Source organism: Leptodactylus fuscus, chromosome 8 (assembly GCF_031893055.1).
Source record: "Leptodactylus fuscus isolate aLepFus1 chromosome 8, aLepFus1.hap2, whole genome shotgun sequence".
NCBI classification, from domain to species: Eukaryota; Metazoa; Chordata; class Amphibia; order Anura; family Leptodactylidae; genus Leptodactylus; species Leptodactylus fuscus.
The window spans coordinates 84,988,111-85,003,845 of record NC_134272.1 but is presented as its reverse complement, the minus strand read 5'-3'; the positions used below and the strand labels follow the sequence as shown (position 1 = coordinate 85,003,845).

The 15,735-nt window shown below is 41.5% G+C and overlaps 1 protein-coding gene across 1 annotated transcript in view; it reads right to left on the bottom strand.

Annotated features, from left to right (window-relative positions):
- The window catches only part of LRP1B (LDL receptor related protein 1B), a 1,094,775-nt gene that overhangs the window by 125,303 nt on the left and 953,737 nt on the right, over positions 1–15,735 (bottom strand). Inside the window, exons 60-61 of the mRNA XM_075284520.1 lie at positions 14,575–14,774; positions 2,152–2,340 (exon numbers count right to left, since the gene is read on the bottom strand). Of these exons, the coding sequence (XP_075140621.1) occupies positions 2,152–2,340; positions 14,575–14,774 (389 nt within the window). The remainder of the gene's footprint in view (positions 1–2,151; positions 2,341–14,574; positions 14,775–15,735) is intronic.

Sequence of the window (15,735 nt, the reverse complement as noted above, 5' to 3'; positions counted from 1 at the left end):
AAGTAGATGCAATGATTCATGATGGATGCTGATTATTTTCGGATGAAATTATCTTCTTGTTTTGTTACAATGTTCCAAATCCTCTACAAAGATGTAGCACTAAAAGGATAATATGCTTGCTGACTGCAGCCACCTCTAGGGGGAGCTCTGGAGGTTACTGCATACTGTTGTCCATTAAACTCAACACAACTGTATTAAGTCACTGAGTTTCCCCCTAGTGGTAGTGGTTTTCATTGAGTGCCATGTCTATGCAGTGTATTTGGACCTCTTTATCAGAACACAGAACTCTGAGAGCTCTAAACATTAGACAGCTCCGAGGACCTGGAGAAGACCTTCCATCACCTCCACCCAATTTTTTTCTCCTTTAAAAGGAGCCACTCCATAGAATCTGGCCTTATTCCAGACCAATCAGTGCAGTTAATTTTTGCACCAATATGCTAAACTATCTACTGTCAAGGAACAGCAAAGGTGCAGAATAAAAAACTGAATGTTCCAGATTTAGTGGAATAGCGTCTTCTGAAGGATGCAGAGTTGGATTTGGTTAAACCTAGAGAACCTTTCACCAGATCCAAGAAGTCCAATTCTTCACATCATTTGATAGCTGTTGCTCTGGCACAGTTGTAATATTTTCTCTAGCTCCCACCCTTCCTGAGCAATCAGTGTTATGTTCAGTGCTTGATGTTATTTAGTGTCTGTACTGTCAGAAGAGCAGTGTCAGACAAGGGGCGTAACTCTGAGCTACGATTGGAGTGACACTGACTACCTCTGATTGGAAATCTGAATCACGCCCCGTCTGACACCTCCCTTATGACATTACAGAGGTTAAATAGGGACCAAATCTAACTGTGCTTATTGCTTGGGAAGTAACTTCATCACTAACCAGAAGTACCATTATTAGAATCTGGGGTCTCCTCAGACCTCAGGGTATAATCAGTGGAGCCCCAGGGCAGGTGAGTAACGATAACAAACACATATACTCAACTTCCCCCTTCTCTTCTGGGCATCCTAATGGCACCTGATGGTCTCCCAGCACCTTCCTGTCTCTGGCTGACCATACCACCTCAGCCATCATTTGGGTCACCTGGATCATGACAATTTGACCCAGTATGGCTTCAACCAGGAGAGGAGGGTAAGGTGAGTATAACTATTATTTTTACTCACCTCCCCTGGGCCTCCATTTATTACACTCTGGAGGAAATCTGAGAGCATAATATCACAATCTGGTTCAATCCAAAATCGGTTCCTTCATCCCTAGTAATCGCTTTATCTCCCCATGCCAAACATTCATTATTCACAGGCAGCACCATGAGGGCCATGTTTCTAACAAACAATGAAAATACATGCCAGGTAGAGATGAGCGAGTAGTTAAATACTCGATATTCGTTTCGAGTAGTCCCTCAAAGTTCGACTACTCGAATAGAATATCAAATCTTATTATAGTCTATGGGGGGAAAATGCTCGTTTCAGGGGTAGGCAACATTTGATCAAATTGAACTTGCCAAGTCTATGAGTGAGGGTCAGGCTGGATCCTCCGAGAAGTCTTCTCTGCGGCTTCTTCCGGCTCTGAATTCACTCTGCCAGGTATCGGGCCTGGGCAGAGCCGACTGCGCATGCCCATACTACAAGAAAATGGCAGCTTACAGTCAAAGCAGCCATTTTCTTATAGCGCGGGCATGCGCAGTCAGCTCTGCCCAGGCCCGATGCCTAACAGAGTGAATTCAGAGCCGGAAGACGCCGTGGGGACGCTGAACAGAGAAGACTTCTAAAGGTAGGAGAAGGACCAGCGCTGATTGGCCGACTGTATAGCATTCGGGCAATCGATGCTGGTTCTGCATCGAATATTTCCATTCAAATAGCGAGTGGTACTCGATCGAGTATGAGTATTTTGAATACCTTAGTATTCGATCAAATACCTACTTGATCGAATACTACTCGCTCATCTCTAATGCCAGGTAAAGAATTGATTTCGTAATCGTTCCCTTTGCTGGTGCATTGGTCTATGCCATTGGTGGTGCAAAAATTGTTTACAAAAAATAGCAAAAAATGACCATGCACTTTGTGATCCAACAAAACATGGGGACAAGAGAAATTGTAATGTGATAAATGGTCTAATAACACAATGGATACAATGTAAATGAAAGCGATAGTCACCATCAGGCTGTCGATAAGCGTGATACACTTCAATATCCGATATGGTGTGCCAAGAGTTAAGCAGAAGAGTCTTGTCTGCTCCTGAAGTTTTATGGGCTCGACTCAGAGACTTGGCTTTGCCGTCCGTCCAGTAGATGTAGTCTTCAAACAATGTTAAGGCTATCACGCCCTGGATCTCTTGGTTGGGGACTGTTAAGAGAAATGATAAGATTAATGGGCATCGCTGGGAGACGGCCAACTGAAATATTTAATGGTGAATAGTCAGACAGATACAATTGCTACATAATGTCTTGTGAATAATTGCAGTGACAGCTCCCGGGCTCCATGGCTTCTTTTTACATTGGTATTTAATAATATTCAGGATTGGATGTAAACCGTCACCCTACAAGAGCTGCGTGCGGCCAACCACCGGGAGGAAAATCATCGGCTTTAGCTAACAAGCGCATTACCTGAATTACAACCTACAAAACAAATGGCTTGTTAAATATTTAAGAGATGCTTCGGATATACATGTAGAAAGCATTTCAGATCTTGATGGCTCATTCTTCTTGGGGGGGGGGGGGGGGGGGTAACTGTTTTATCACCATATAACCATGACATTGTATAGATAATTCTGGAATACCAAGCCTATGTATCTTCATATTGCATTGATTGAATACAAGAATATTACAGACTCGTATTCATAGTATGTACATTTTACAAATGGTATGAGCTTTACTGCAAAAATACAGTATGAGTATTGTTACAGAGGATAAAAACTAAAAATGTTATTTTGAAGAGGAAATTTACTAAGGTACTCCTATAACTAAGGGGAGTCTGTCACCAAAATCCAGGAAATCAACTTGGCCCTGCAGATAGATGGGTTAGGGTCAACTGAATCGCTGCCTTCATTGCCAAAACATCACCATTTTTTACTCAATATGCAAATTAACTATGTGGAACAATGAGGGGATTGCCATGACAAAGAGGTAAGTGACATATTTGCATAGGGATAACAGTAACATCTTGTCAACAGATACATCAATTCACAAGGGAAAACATGGTTTGATTCAGGTGACACTAACCTATCTATCTGCAGGGCTGGCGTGATATGTTGGGTCTGGTGGCAGTAACCTATCTATCTGCAGGGCTGGGGTGATATGCTGGTTCTGGTGACAGTAACCTATCTATCTGCAGGGCTGGGGTGATATGCTGGATCTGGTGACAGTAACCTATCTATCTGCAGGGCTGGGGTGATATGTTGGGTCTGGTGGCAGTAACCTATCTATCTGCAGTGCTGGGGTGATATGCTGGTTCTGGTGACAGTAACTTATCTATCTGCAGGGTTGGGGTGATATGCTGGTTCTGGTGACACTAACCTATCTATCTGCAGGGCTGGGGTGATATGCTGGTTCTGGTGACAGTAACCTATCTATCTGCAGGACTGGGGTGATATGCTGGTTCTGGTGACATTAACCTATCTATCTGCAGGGCTGGGGTGATATGCTGGTTCTGGTGACAGTAACCTATCTGCAGGGTTGGGGTGATATGCTGGTTATGGTGACACTAACCTATCTATCTGTAGGGCTGGGGTGATATGCTGGTTCTGGTGACATTAACCTATCTATCTGCAGGGCTGGGGTGATATGCTGGTTCTGGTGACAGTAACCTATCTATCTGCAGGGCTGGGGTGATATGCTGGTTCTGGTGACAGTAACCTATCTGCAGGGTTGGGGTGATATGCTGGTTATGGTGACACTAACCTATCTTTCTGCAGGGCTGGGGTGATATGCTGGTTCTGGTGACAGTAACCTATCTATCTGCAGGGCTGGGGTGATATGCTGGTTCTGGTGACAGTAACCTATCTATCTGCAGGGCTGGGGTGATATGCTGGTTCTGGTGACAGTAACCTATCTGCAGGGCTGGGGTGATATGCTGGTTCTGGTGACACTAACCTATCTATCTGTAGGGCTGGGGTGATATGCTGGTTCTGGTGACATTAACCTATCTATCTGCAGGGCTGGGGTGATATGCTGGTTCTGGTGACAGTAACCTATCTATCTGCAGGGCTGGGGTAATATGCTGGGTCTGGTGACAGTAACCTATCTATCTGCAGGGCTGGGGTGATATGCTGGTTCTGGTGACACTAACCTATCTATCTGTAGGGCTGGGGTGATATGCTGGTTCTGGTGACATTAACCTATCTATCTGCAGGGCTGGGGTGATATGCTGGTTCTGGTGACAGTAACCTATCTATCTGCAGGGCTGGGGTGATATGCTGGTTATGGTGACACTAACCTATCTTTCTGCAGGGCTGGGGTGATATGCTGGTTCTGGTGACAGTAACCTATCTATCTGCAGGGCTGGGGTGATATGCTGGTTCTGGTGACAGCAACCTATCTATCTGCAGGGCTGGGGTGATATGCTGGTTCTGGTGACAGTAACCTATCTATCTGCAGGGCTGGGGTGATATGCTGGTTCTGGTGACAGTAACCTATCTGCAGGGCTGGGGTGATATGCTGGTTCTGGTGACAGTAACCTATCTGCAGGGCTGGGGTGATATGCTGGTTCTGGTGACAGTAACCTATCTTTCTGCAGGGCTGGGGTGATATGCTGGTTCTGGTGACACTAACCTATCTATCTGTAGGGCTGGGGTGATATGCTGGTTCTGGTGACATTAACCTATCTATCTGCAGGGCTGGGGTGATATGCTGGTTCTGGTGACAGTAACCTATCTATCTGCAGGGCTGGGGTAATATGCTGGGTCTGGTGACAGTAACCTATCTATCTGCAGGGCTGGGGTGATATGCTGGTTCTGGTGACACTAACCTATCTATCTGTAGGGCTGGGGTGATATGCTGGTTCTGGTGACATTAACCAATCTATCTGCAGGGCTGGGGTGATATGCTGGTTCTGGTGACAGTAACCTATCTATCTGCTGGGCTGGGGTGATATGCTGGGTCTGGTGACAGTAACCTATCTATCTGCAGGGCTGGGGTGATATGCTGTTTCTGGTGTCACTAACCTATCTGCAGGGCTGGGGTGATATGCTGGTTCTGGTGACACTAACCTATCTGTAGGGATGCATTAATATTAAAAAAAGCTGTCTGGTAGAGGATTACCATGCCCTGACTGCATGTTTAAGTGGGAATCAGATTAATGGGCTTAAAGCTGGAACCTCTTGATGCGCAATTTTTTGTATTTTATTTACAATTTGCATCAAGACCACCTCAGTCTCCAGAATATAATAAGTGGAGGCCCACATCATAAATGGATGCTAGTAAAGCTTCCCATCAACATACATTGAATGTCACCAATGGTTTGAAGAAATACATAGAATTTATTTTCATTGTAAAGAGTAATATATTTCTCCTTTTTTTTTTTTAATTTGTTGCCATTAAAAACCCTTTCCCGATACTTAATCGATAAATTGCTTTCTGAGGAGTAAACTCAACAGGATCTAGAAAAGGGAAAAGTTTCCCCACCATAAAACAACTTATACGAGACGCCAAACTATCGCTGAGTTTTTATAGGGTATGAATATCGTCAACTAAAAAGATGATTCCGGACCTACCGCTGTCATGTTATAATGGAGCGCGGCTGCAACATAAGAAAGTTTGGACTCATAAAACCTCTGCTAATAACAAAAGCCCTTGTAAATCTAGACTTTATAGACTAAGGGGAGACTAAGTTTTTCACATAAGATTGAATTAAAAAAATATATATTTTTTTTGATTGGACTTAAATTCAAAGTCGAAAGTTAATTACAAAAAGTTTGCAGTTAACCACAGGCATCTTGATGACAAATTGGTATTCTGATGCCAAAGCTACTCGTCTAATAACAAGATCTGACTTTCATCCAACAGTTTAAATTACTTTTCACCAGTTGACTTGTTATTCACAGATACACCCGGCAATTCTGTCTTAGTATTCCGGCCGAAGCTTAAACATTAGAAAACATATCAATTTAAGAATATATACTGGTCTGAGGAGTCTCTGCGGGGAAATTCTTTCTTTCCTTTAGTAACAATTCTATTAAAATAGATCTTATTAGTTACAAATTGCGGAGGAAAAAAGTTTTGAAGGAGAGTTGTGATGAGAACAATTAAAGGAGTTGTCTAAGATGCCATCTATGCTTCGGATAGGACATCAGAGTGAGATCGGTGGAGGTCCAAGCGTTTGAGAGTTGAGCGTGACACAATGGGAAAAATTCTCTAAGGTCCTGTCCCACTTTATCGACATGAAGGTGTCACCAATTGATGGTTTGCAACTTTGTAGCTCCAGCTATGACTAAAATAACAAGTGGCATCTTTATACCACCCTTGCCACTGTTCAAAAAGAATGGCATAAGGGGGAAACATCTGCGGGCCATAACGCTTTTGTTATCTTTTATTCCACTTTAATGGCATCAATGGTGGCAGAAATCTATGACAGGAGTTGGCAAAAATTTTAGCCACGGAATACGGTTCCCAGAGATCTGCCACATTAATGATTCGGTGTTTGCCTCATCATGAATTAAGCACACCCTCCATTGGCTCAGGACACATCAAGATTGGAGTGTTTCCTTGTGTTCCTGGTTCTGACAGCCTGTGCCTGTGCTCTGACCCTGCCTTTTCCTGCTCCTGTTTATGGCCCCGGCTAGCCTTTAGGCCTCCGCTTCCTGAACACTTATTTTGTACCGCTCCTGTTACTGACTCAGCCTGCCTGACCTTCCCATTGGATTTCCCACTGTGCTGTGTTGCCCTCTTGTTGACGACCCGGACCATACAACTACGCTTTGACTCTCTGCTGCCAGCTGCTGACCCCCATCACTGTTTTCTGGTTCCTTGGACCTACAACGCTACCCAAGACATCCACTGAGATTTGTGATGCGCTGTGTGTTTGGAGTTTCCGGCCCATAACACTCTGCCCAGCAGTGCCACCAAGTCCATCCCCACCATCAGGGACCCTGGTGAACACCATTATGGAGTTGCAATTGGTGCGGCCCAGGGCGTGTTGGACACACAGCGCCGTTCTCACCGGTCATGATCACACCGGTCATGGTATTTTTTTTTTTTCGTAAATGTAGATTGTGAGCCCCACATAGAGCTCACAATGTACATTTTTCCCTATCAGTATGTCTTTTTGAAATATGGGATGGAAATCCATGCAAACACTGGGAGAACATACAAACTCCTTGCAGATGGTTTAATGCCTTTGGCGGGATTTGAACACCAGGACCCAGCGCTGCAAGGCTGCAGTGCTAACCACTGAGCCACCGTGTGGCCCCTACCGGTCATGGTATTTAACACAGAATTTCCAAATTTGGCAGCAGATTATCCTGACAGAAATAGGTTTTGAAAAAAATAAGTGACAACTCTTCACACTTAAATTCCACATCGGATTCCACATAGAGGGGGCCACAACCTAAAAAATGGGTTCTCTAGCCTCAACCTTGACAAGTTCCAACTCCATCCTTTTAATGAGGCGCAAATTTACCACCCAACACAACGCAGACCCAACAAACACAATGAGAACGTTAGCCAAGTGTTTTTTTCCCTTGCCCGTTTTCTAAGCAGAACTTTTTCCATTAATTGTCGAACAAAAATTGTTCTAACAATATCTAGACAGAATCGTATTTATGAAGTAACTGGCATTGTACCCAATGTCAAGCTTACTACGAGTCGGAGAAAATAATCCGATAAGTTAGACACATTAGAGAAAAAAAAAAAAATATTAAAAAGCTGATATCTATTATGTCAAAATGGGTTATAATTGTTGGTTTCTGTTGAGTTCCAGCTTTGTGCGGTGATTATCATCCTGGCTGTCAAGCCTGCTGGAAAAAGGCAATATAATTCAATGTTTTACTGGTTGAGAAAGATCCCTATGGCAACCGGCTTTACTTTCTGCTTGCCATTAGTTTTTATTGTGTTGTAAACAATAGCTCTTTTCTATTGTTATAAAGTAACAACCCATAAAATACACAAACGTCAAATGTGCATAAAAACGGAAAAAAGATGGCGGGTGCTTGGCCTAAAACTCATTGATAACTCATGAATAATAAAATTGTTGTCTTTTTTTTTTGCTAATTGCTTTTAATACTCTGCAACATAATCTCAGCTCGCTTGTATGAATCTGTATCAGCCGCTACAGAAGTAATTAGCTTGGCTCTCAAGACCGCCACAATGTTTAGGTATTAGTGCAGAAAGCTGCTAGGACTAATACATTACAGAGACTCTCGCTGATGGAAGAATGGAAGGAAATCCGAGAGAGAGGATCCAAATGTTCCTTTTTATTTTACTTCAGGTATGTTTTCTTCCCAAAAGGTAAAAAGGCAGACATCGTTAGCGTTCATTGGTGATGGATTAGCAGTAGAACGGGATGTACCGAATATTGTACCAAGATAAGAAGCTTTAACGAAGTCGAAACGTTGGTTGCGGAGAACAGGGAGCCAATGGGAAAGGGTTAATTGTGTTAGTCTTGGGTCTTCTTCCGCTTCGGTTCTAGCTTTGTATTGGTAGACTTGCTGGTTACTCCGTCCGATATCAATCAGTGGTCATTGGTAAGGCCTAGTTCACCTCTGTGTCAGTAATCCGCATGGGGACCCCCCCCAAATGGACTACCGAACGCATTGGCAAGCGGTGTGCAGTCAATGCACATGGACCCCATAGACTATAATGGGGTCCGTGTGCTTTCTCCACGGTCTTCGCACGAGTCATCTGGACAGGAAAGTAGATTGTGAAGTACTTTTCTGTTCGCATGTTCCTTGCAGAGACCATTATAGTCTATGGGGTCCATGTGCATTCACTGAACACCGCTTGCCAATGTGTTCTGTAGTCCAATTGGGGGGTCCCCATGTGGAGTCCCCCGAACGGATTACTGATACAGAGGTGAACCAGGCCTTACCAATGACCACTGATTGATATTGGACAGAGTAACCAGCAAGTCTACTAATACAAAGCTAGAAGCGAAGAAGAAGAGCCAAGACTAACAAAATTAACCCTTTCCCATTCACTCCCTGATCTCCGTAACCAATGTTTACACGTGGTCTCTCACTGCACACTGCTTGCCAATGCATTCGGTAGTCCGTTCAGGGGTCCCCATGTGAACTCCCCCAAATGGATCACAGACACAGATGGGAACCAGGCCTATGAAATTTGTGACGTATACAAGTAATGTTACTAGTTCCCCCAAAGTGACTGCTGAGGTTATAACTCCTGGAAAACCCCTTTAAGGCCTGAAAATGTGGTTATTTTGTATCTGCTGTTTTCTTATTGTACATTTTTTATTTTATTTTATTTTATTTATATGGTTTTAGGGGCTGCCATATTGCCAGATTTTCTTCTCCATTGTATTAACAGAATTTAGTGATACGCTTTACAGCCTAACCATGGCCATATTCAGTAATAAACCATTGAGGTTTCTGGGCAAGTTTTCTACAGGATGGGCCATAAGTATGGATACACCCAGGTAAAATGGATGTGGTTGCTGATATCACATTACCATTTGTGGCATATTAGTACATGGGAGGGGGGGAAACATTTGAGGCTGGGTGACGCCCATGGTGGACATCCATTTTTCTTGTGCAATTATACATATTATGTTTGATGTGTCACATGACCCCCTTCCTATTGAAAAAAAAAGTTAAATTGAATCCAAAATGGCGTCTGTGCAGGTGGCCGCCATGGGTGTCACATGACCTCAAATGCTTTCCCCCCTCTTATGTATTAATATGCCACAAACGATACGGTGATATCAGCAACCACTTCCATTTTATCTGGGTGTATCCATACTTATGGCCCACCCGGGTGTATTCATACTTATGGCCTACCCTGTAGTCATGCTCTGTGCAGGGAGGAGGAGTAGATAAGCGGTGACATCATCTGTGGTCAGTAGTGGATATAATGATGACTCAGAGTTGTTTCCTATAGAGGTGTTATCTTCTATTGTAATCCTGTCTGTTACGTAAATGAGGAGACTGCTTCAAAGAATTCCCCTATACTGTCAGTCTATTAATAAGCATAGTGGCCAGAGTGAAAATTGCAAAATAAAGTACTTTAAAAAATATAACATTGACATGAAAATTTAAACTTAAAATCAAAATAAATAAATAAATAAATGATACTGTTGCCAACCAAAATGGAAAAAGTGGAAGGAGTTATATATCTGGGTACTTGGACCTCTTGTACTTGGTAGCATGGGTTATGTTTGGGGTTGAGCCAATCTTGAGATTTCAGGATCGATTTTAAAATCCAATTTCCGATCATTTTCCAGCCGATCCCGATTGTGAAATCTGCTCGATTGCCGATCGGGATCCGATCTTTCCCGATCCCGATTGCTCAACCCTAGTCAATGCTTCTCTATGGGAAAAGTCACTTTTAGGTTTGAGCCGATCTTGAAATTTCAAAATCCGACTCCCGATCATTTTCCAGCTGATCCCGATCGTGAAATTTGCTTGAGCGCCGATCGGGATCCGATCCTTTCCAATCCCGATCGCTCAACCCTAAGTTCATCTTCGTCTGCTGAGATGTAATTCAAACTTTCTCCCAGCCGGTTACACCCTGAGCTGTAGTAGTAATGTACACAATGACTTTGGTAAAGTTTTGGCAGACAAGTGTTTTTGCTAACGGTGTGTATTAATCTCTGCTTAAATGTCATTACTCGAGCTCTTCCGGATACATAACATTTGTTGAGTCTCAGTAGACTTTACTCAATTCAGTTAAAACATCTGCTTAAAATGCGCAGCAATTTGGTAAACAGGAAATACTAAAAGCAGGGGACTTGAAAGCAGAACAATTTAGATTCCCTTAGGCCCACGGACCGAAACATCTCAGCGTTACATCATTCAACTTACAATGACAACAGAATGTAAATGAAGTTATATGAGGATTCCAGGTTTGTGCAATATTAACGTCGATCTGTTACCAACTGGATGTGGTTGTTTGTAGCAAAAACAACGGTATATAAAGTATAAAGGAGATTACCCAACGGGCAGGAACGCATGAGAATCCTTATACCTCTCATTATAGAGTACAATTGGTTTATAAATATGGATGAGTAAACCAGTCTGCAATGAACCAAATTCGTTTCAAATTTTCCAAAAATTTCAGGGTTGACCAAACTCAAACCTTTTGGGATTCACGACCCATGAATCACTATTATACTGTAGGAACTCTTTGGGTCCCAGAGTATAATAAGTGGTAGCCAAGGGGAGGTACAGATACATAATAAACACTAAGGGTGCATTCACACTGAGTAAACGCTAGCTTATTTTGTAGAGTAAAATTACACTTGTAAATTTTGCTATCCCATTGACTTCAATGATATTTTTTTACAAGTGTAAAAATACGCCTGTAAAAAATACGCCTGTAAAAAATACGCCTGTAAAAAATACGCCTGTAAAAAATACGCCTGTAAAAAATACGCCTGTAAAATGTCATTGAAGTCAATGGGATAGCAAAATTTACAAGTGTAATTTTACTTTACAAAATAAGCTAGCGTTTACTCAGTGTGAATGCACCCTAAGGGCGATTTCACATGACTGGGTTGTGAAACTCAGCCCATGTGTTGACTAGGGTTAAGCCAATCTTGAGATTTCAGGATCATTTTTAAAATCCAATTTTCGATCATTTTCCAGCCGATCCCAATTGCGATCGTGAAATTTGCTCGATCACCGATCGGGATCCGATCTTTCCTGATCCCGAACGCTCAATCCTAGTGTTGACCGAATTTATTGGCCTGTTCCTTATGCTGGGAGTGGGATTCCTAGCAGTATAGTTATGTTTGCTGCTCGGAGTCCCTGCCTCCAAGCCATATACTGTCCCATACTGTAATTAAAAGGGGCAGTAAGTGTCTGGGAGGTAGGGAAGATAACTATACTGTTAGGAGTCCATCACCTGGCATATGGTGCAGGCTGGTAAATCCGCAGAATGCGACCTAAAACTCACGTCTCCTGGGCTCACTCACAATTGTCCTTGACCATATTCCAGCCTCCTAGGCTAGGACCACTGAGGACTGTGATTGGGTCTTTTAGGTCATGTGGGATGCCCTCCAAGTGATTGTTCAGACCCAATCACAGAGACTTAGGTCATCACCAAGGAGGTCAGGAAAGAGCAGAAGAATAATTTGTTTCCATAGTCCTTAGAAGGTCTTACTCTTTTATTACACTTTGCTAGACGTAATTCTATACTATACAAAATTGTATTATTAATTATTATTTATTATTATTATTATTATTATTATTTATTATTATTATTTCAGAAATTGCATTTTTTACTGAAAGGGGATATGCAGTATATTGAAATTGTAATAAATGGAAGGCCCAAGGGATACAGCTGACCCAAGTCTTTTTTGGGAAGTAAATACTGGTGTGACCTTCTGTATATGCCTATACAGAATTTGACCTTTTTTTTCCCCACATTTATAGCAATTTGAGTGTGTTTTTGAGATACAGGAAAAAATGCTTTCATTTTACCCCAGTAAACTTTATTGGCAACAATCCAATTTTTATAGGTAAAATCTGTTTTAAAAATGTAGATTACCTGTCAAAATCACAGAAAAATGCAGGCATTTTTTCAGAGATATATATAGATTTTTCCCTGCAATTCAAAAACAACAATTAAAAAAAAATAAGAAAATAACGCTAAATTGTGACTCCAACCTTAGTAGAACCGGTGTTTTTGTGGGCACCTGTTGAGTGGTTGACACATTTGTTCATATTGTTTTTGTTGTTGATTTTGTACTTGGGTCTTTGCGACTTCAAAATTGTACAGATTTTTGGCTTTTTGGCTAAATGTAAATATTAAAAGTGACTTCACTAGACGGTTAGTAGCGAAGAAACCATCCCAAGGACAAGACATACACAGGAGCTGTCACCATTCTGATTCCTTGTGTTAATAGTTGGCCAGTTGTCTTTGTAGAAAGTTTTAACATTTATGATCTTATGATCTCGTTATTTACTTTCCGAGATGATTAGACAATATTTCAGGTATTATAAGGAGCAAAGCCTGCTCTCAAATCATGTGAGATATCTAATGGATGAAGATGTGTAATCCTGCATCGTACTTAGAATGTAGAATGTTCTATTCTACAATATTATTTACCTTTTGATCTCGAAGACCTTATAAGAAAATAAAACATTCTAGAAGGCTAGGTTTACCCGATGACATCAACCCAATAGTTGATCGACAGACCAATGACTGGTGGTTGTTGGTGGTCTAAACTTTTCCCAACATCCTTTACATAAACAATGATTTGCTAAGTCAAGTGGTCGACCAAAGTAAGGTCAAAGATGAACATCTTAAGAGGAAGTCAATTGAAAGGATGGTCTTTAGATAGATCATAAGTAGAGAAGATCGACAAAAACAACAAGGAATGGAGGTCCGTAGCAGGAGAACCATGATCAATGGCGAAGAAGAAGAATTCCCAAAGTAGAGCTAATTATTGAGATAAGTATCAGCACAGCATGACGCGTTTCGGGCCAAAAAACGGTCCTTTCTCAAATGCAAAATTGACAGGTCCCATCAGGCCAGAGTGAAAGGATGGTCTTTAGCTAGATCATAAGTAAAGAACAGGGAATCACATTTGTTATGATTCTCCCAAAAGTTTCAGATTTCGGAGAATCTGAAAATTTTTGAAATTTTCCTGCACAAATCATCCATAATGGCCACTAACATTATACAAATCACAATTTAAAAGAAATAAAAATCCTACACGTCAGTGTGCTATTAAACAGGCTGTTTGCTTCTACTGGCTACCATCGAATTACCCATAGCTATTTATATGTTGCTGACATTTGGACATTACTTATTCTGTTTTGGCATAAAAGGGAACCTTTCTGCACATTCACCAAATCCATCATTTTTGCAACTCCATCAACTTTGCATCATTTAATAGTCTCTTTTCTACTGATTGCGACATAGTTTGAATTTTTTTCTGTAGCTCCCACCATTCCTGAGCAATAAGTGTTGTTGGTTTTTGTTGCCTGATATGCTGTTTCGGCTCTGTACTGTCGAGAGTTTGGTGTCAGGCAGGAGCAGACAAGGGGTGGGATTCCGAGCTCACACCCCCTTCCTGCTCCCATCTGACACCACCCACTGGTCAGTACGGAGCCTAGCTTTCATATTAGACAGCACTTATTACTCCGGAACAATGGGGGCTAGAGAAAAAATTCTAACTGCACAAGAATCAGCAAATTTGCATTGATTAACAGATGTAAAGAATTGGAGTTGATGGAAGTAGTAAAAGAGCTAAAAAAAAAAAAAAAAAAAAAAAAAATCAAAGGAATGCATAAAATATATATATATATATATAAAAAAAATCAATTTGAAAAATCTGGACAATCCAAATTAAAGGTAAATTTATTAATATAGGAGATTTCTACATTTTCAAAATTAATATTTGTAAATGTAACAATAATAGACAATGTGAGACATACAACCGGTCTTTCTAAGCCGTGTAGCCTACCTTTGTGTCGATGGAATCCATTCATGTCTGAAAATTCGATATGATTCTCGTCAGCCCAGTAAATTCTTCTGTTGACATAGTCTATTGTCAAAGCCGTTGGTCTGGAAATCATTGTCTCTATGACAACACTTTGATTGGATCCATCCATGCCCACACGTCCGACGTGAGGATACTCGCAGCAGTCTATCCAGTACAAATACCTATGCAGAGTTAATAAACAAGATGTTTACTTGAGTTTCCAATATTTATTCTTCATAGACGCACTCGCTATGAGGGCCAGAGGTGGACGCGATGATATTTATTGAACCACGGCATTGGCAGTCGGGACAACTGACTTCTCACACTATCCTATAAAGGTCGGTTTTTTTTGCATGTCATGAGATATTCAAACACAAAACAAAAATATAAAAAAAAAATAAAAAAAAGAAAACTGATTTTTTTGTACTGTATTTGTTTTGAGTAAATGTATTTAGTTCACCATTAATGTGAAATATATCAAAATACAAAATTAGTCCTACCCACAACCTCCACTAGAGGGAGCGTAGGAGCTAATTGCATACTGTTTATACATTGAACTGATACTCAGTAGCATAGCTGTAGGGTCACAACAGTCACACTTGCTTCTAAATAGTGATAGGGCAGCGTGAAAGAAGGTGGTCCAAGGAAAGGTCAGCCATGTCCTCCAAGTAGGAAAGATATCCTGCCATTTAGTGAAAGCTGTCCACTAGGGGCAGCATTGGAGCTAACTGTATTCTGTATACTGTTTAGACATTGAACCAAAGCTCAATTGCAAAGCTATAGGGGTGTTACGGTTCTGTGTATATATATATATATATATATATATATATATATATATATATATATATTTTAAACTACAGAACCTCTTAGCTGCAAGACACTGCAGTGAGGTCCACAGGCCCAATGGTGGGCAGCTCTATGTCTGAACTCAATGTGAACAACTGCAAAGACATTGCAGCACGGTACTTAATGTGAACAGCTGCAAAGACACTGCAGCCTGAAAATCAATGTGAACTACTTCAAAGACACTACTGTGCGACACTCCATGTGAACAAGGTGCAACTAAAACCCTGCTAGCTTAGCTCACTGGCCAGGTGCACCAATACAAGTGAAACACACATGGCTGCCAAGGGTTAACACTCA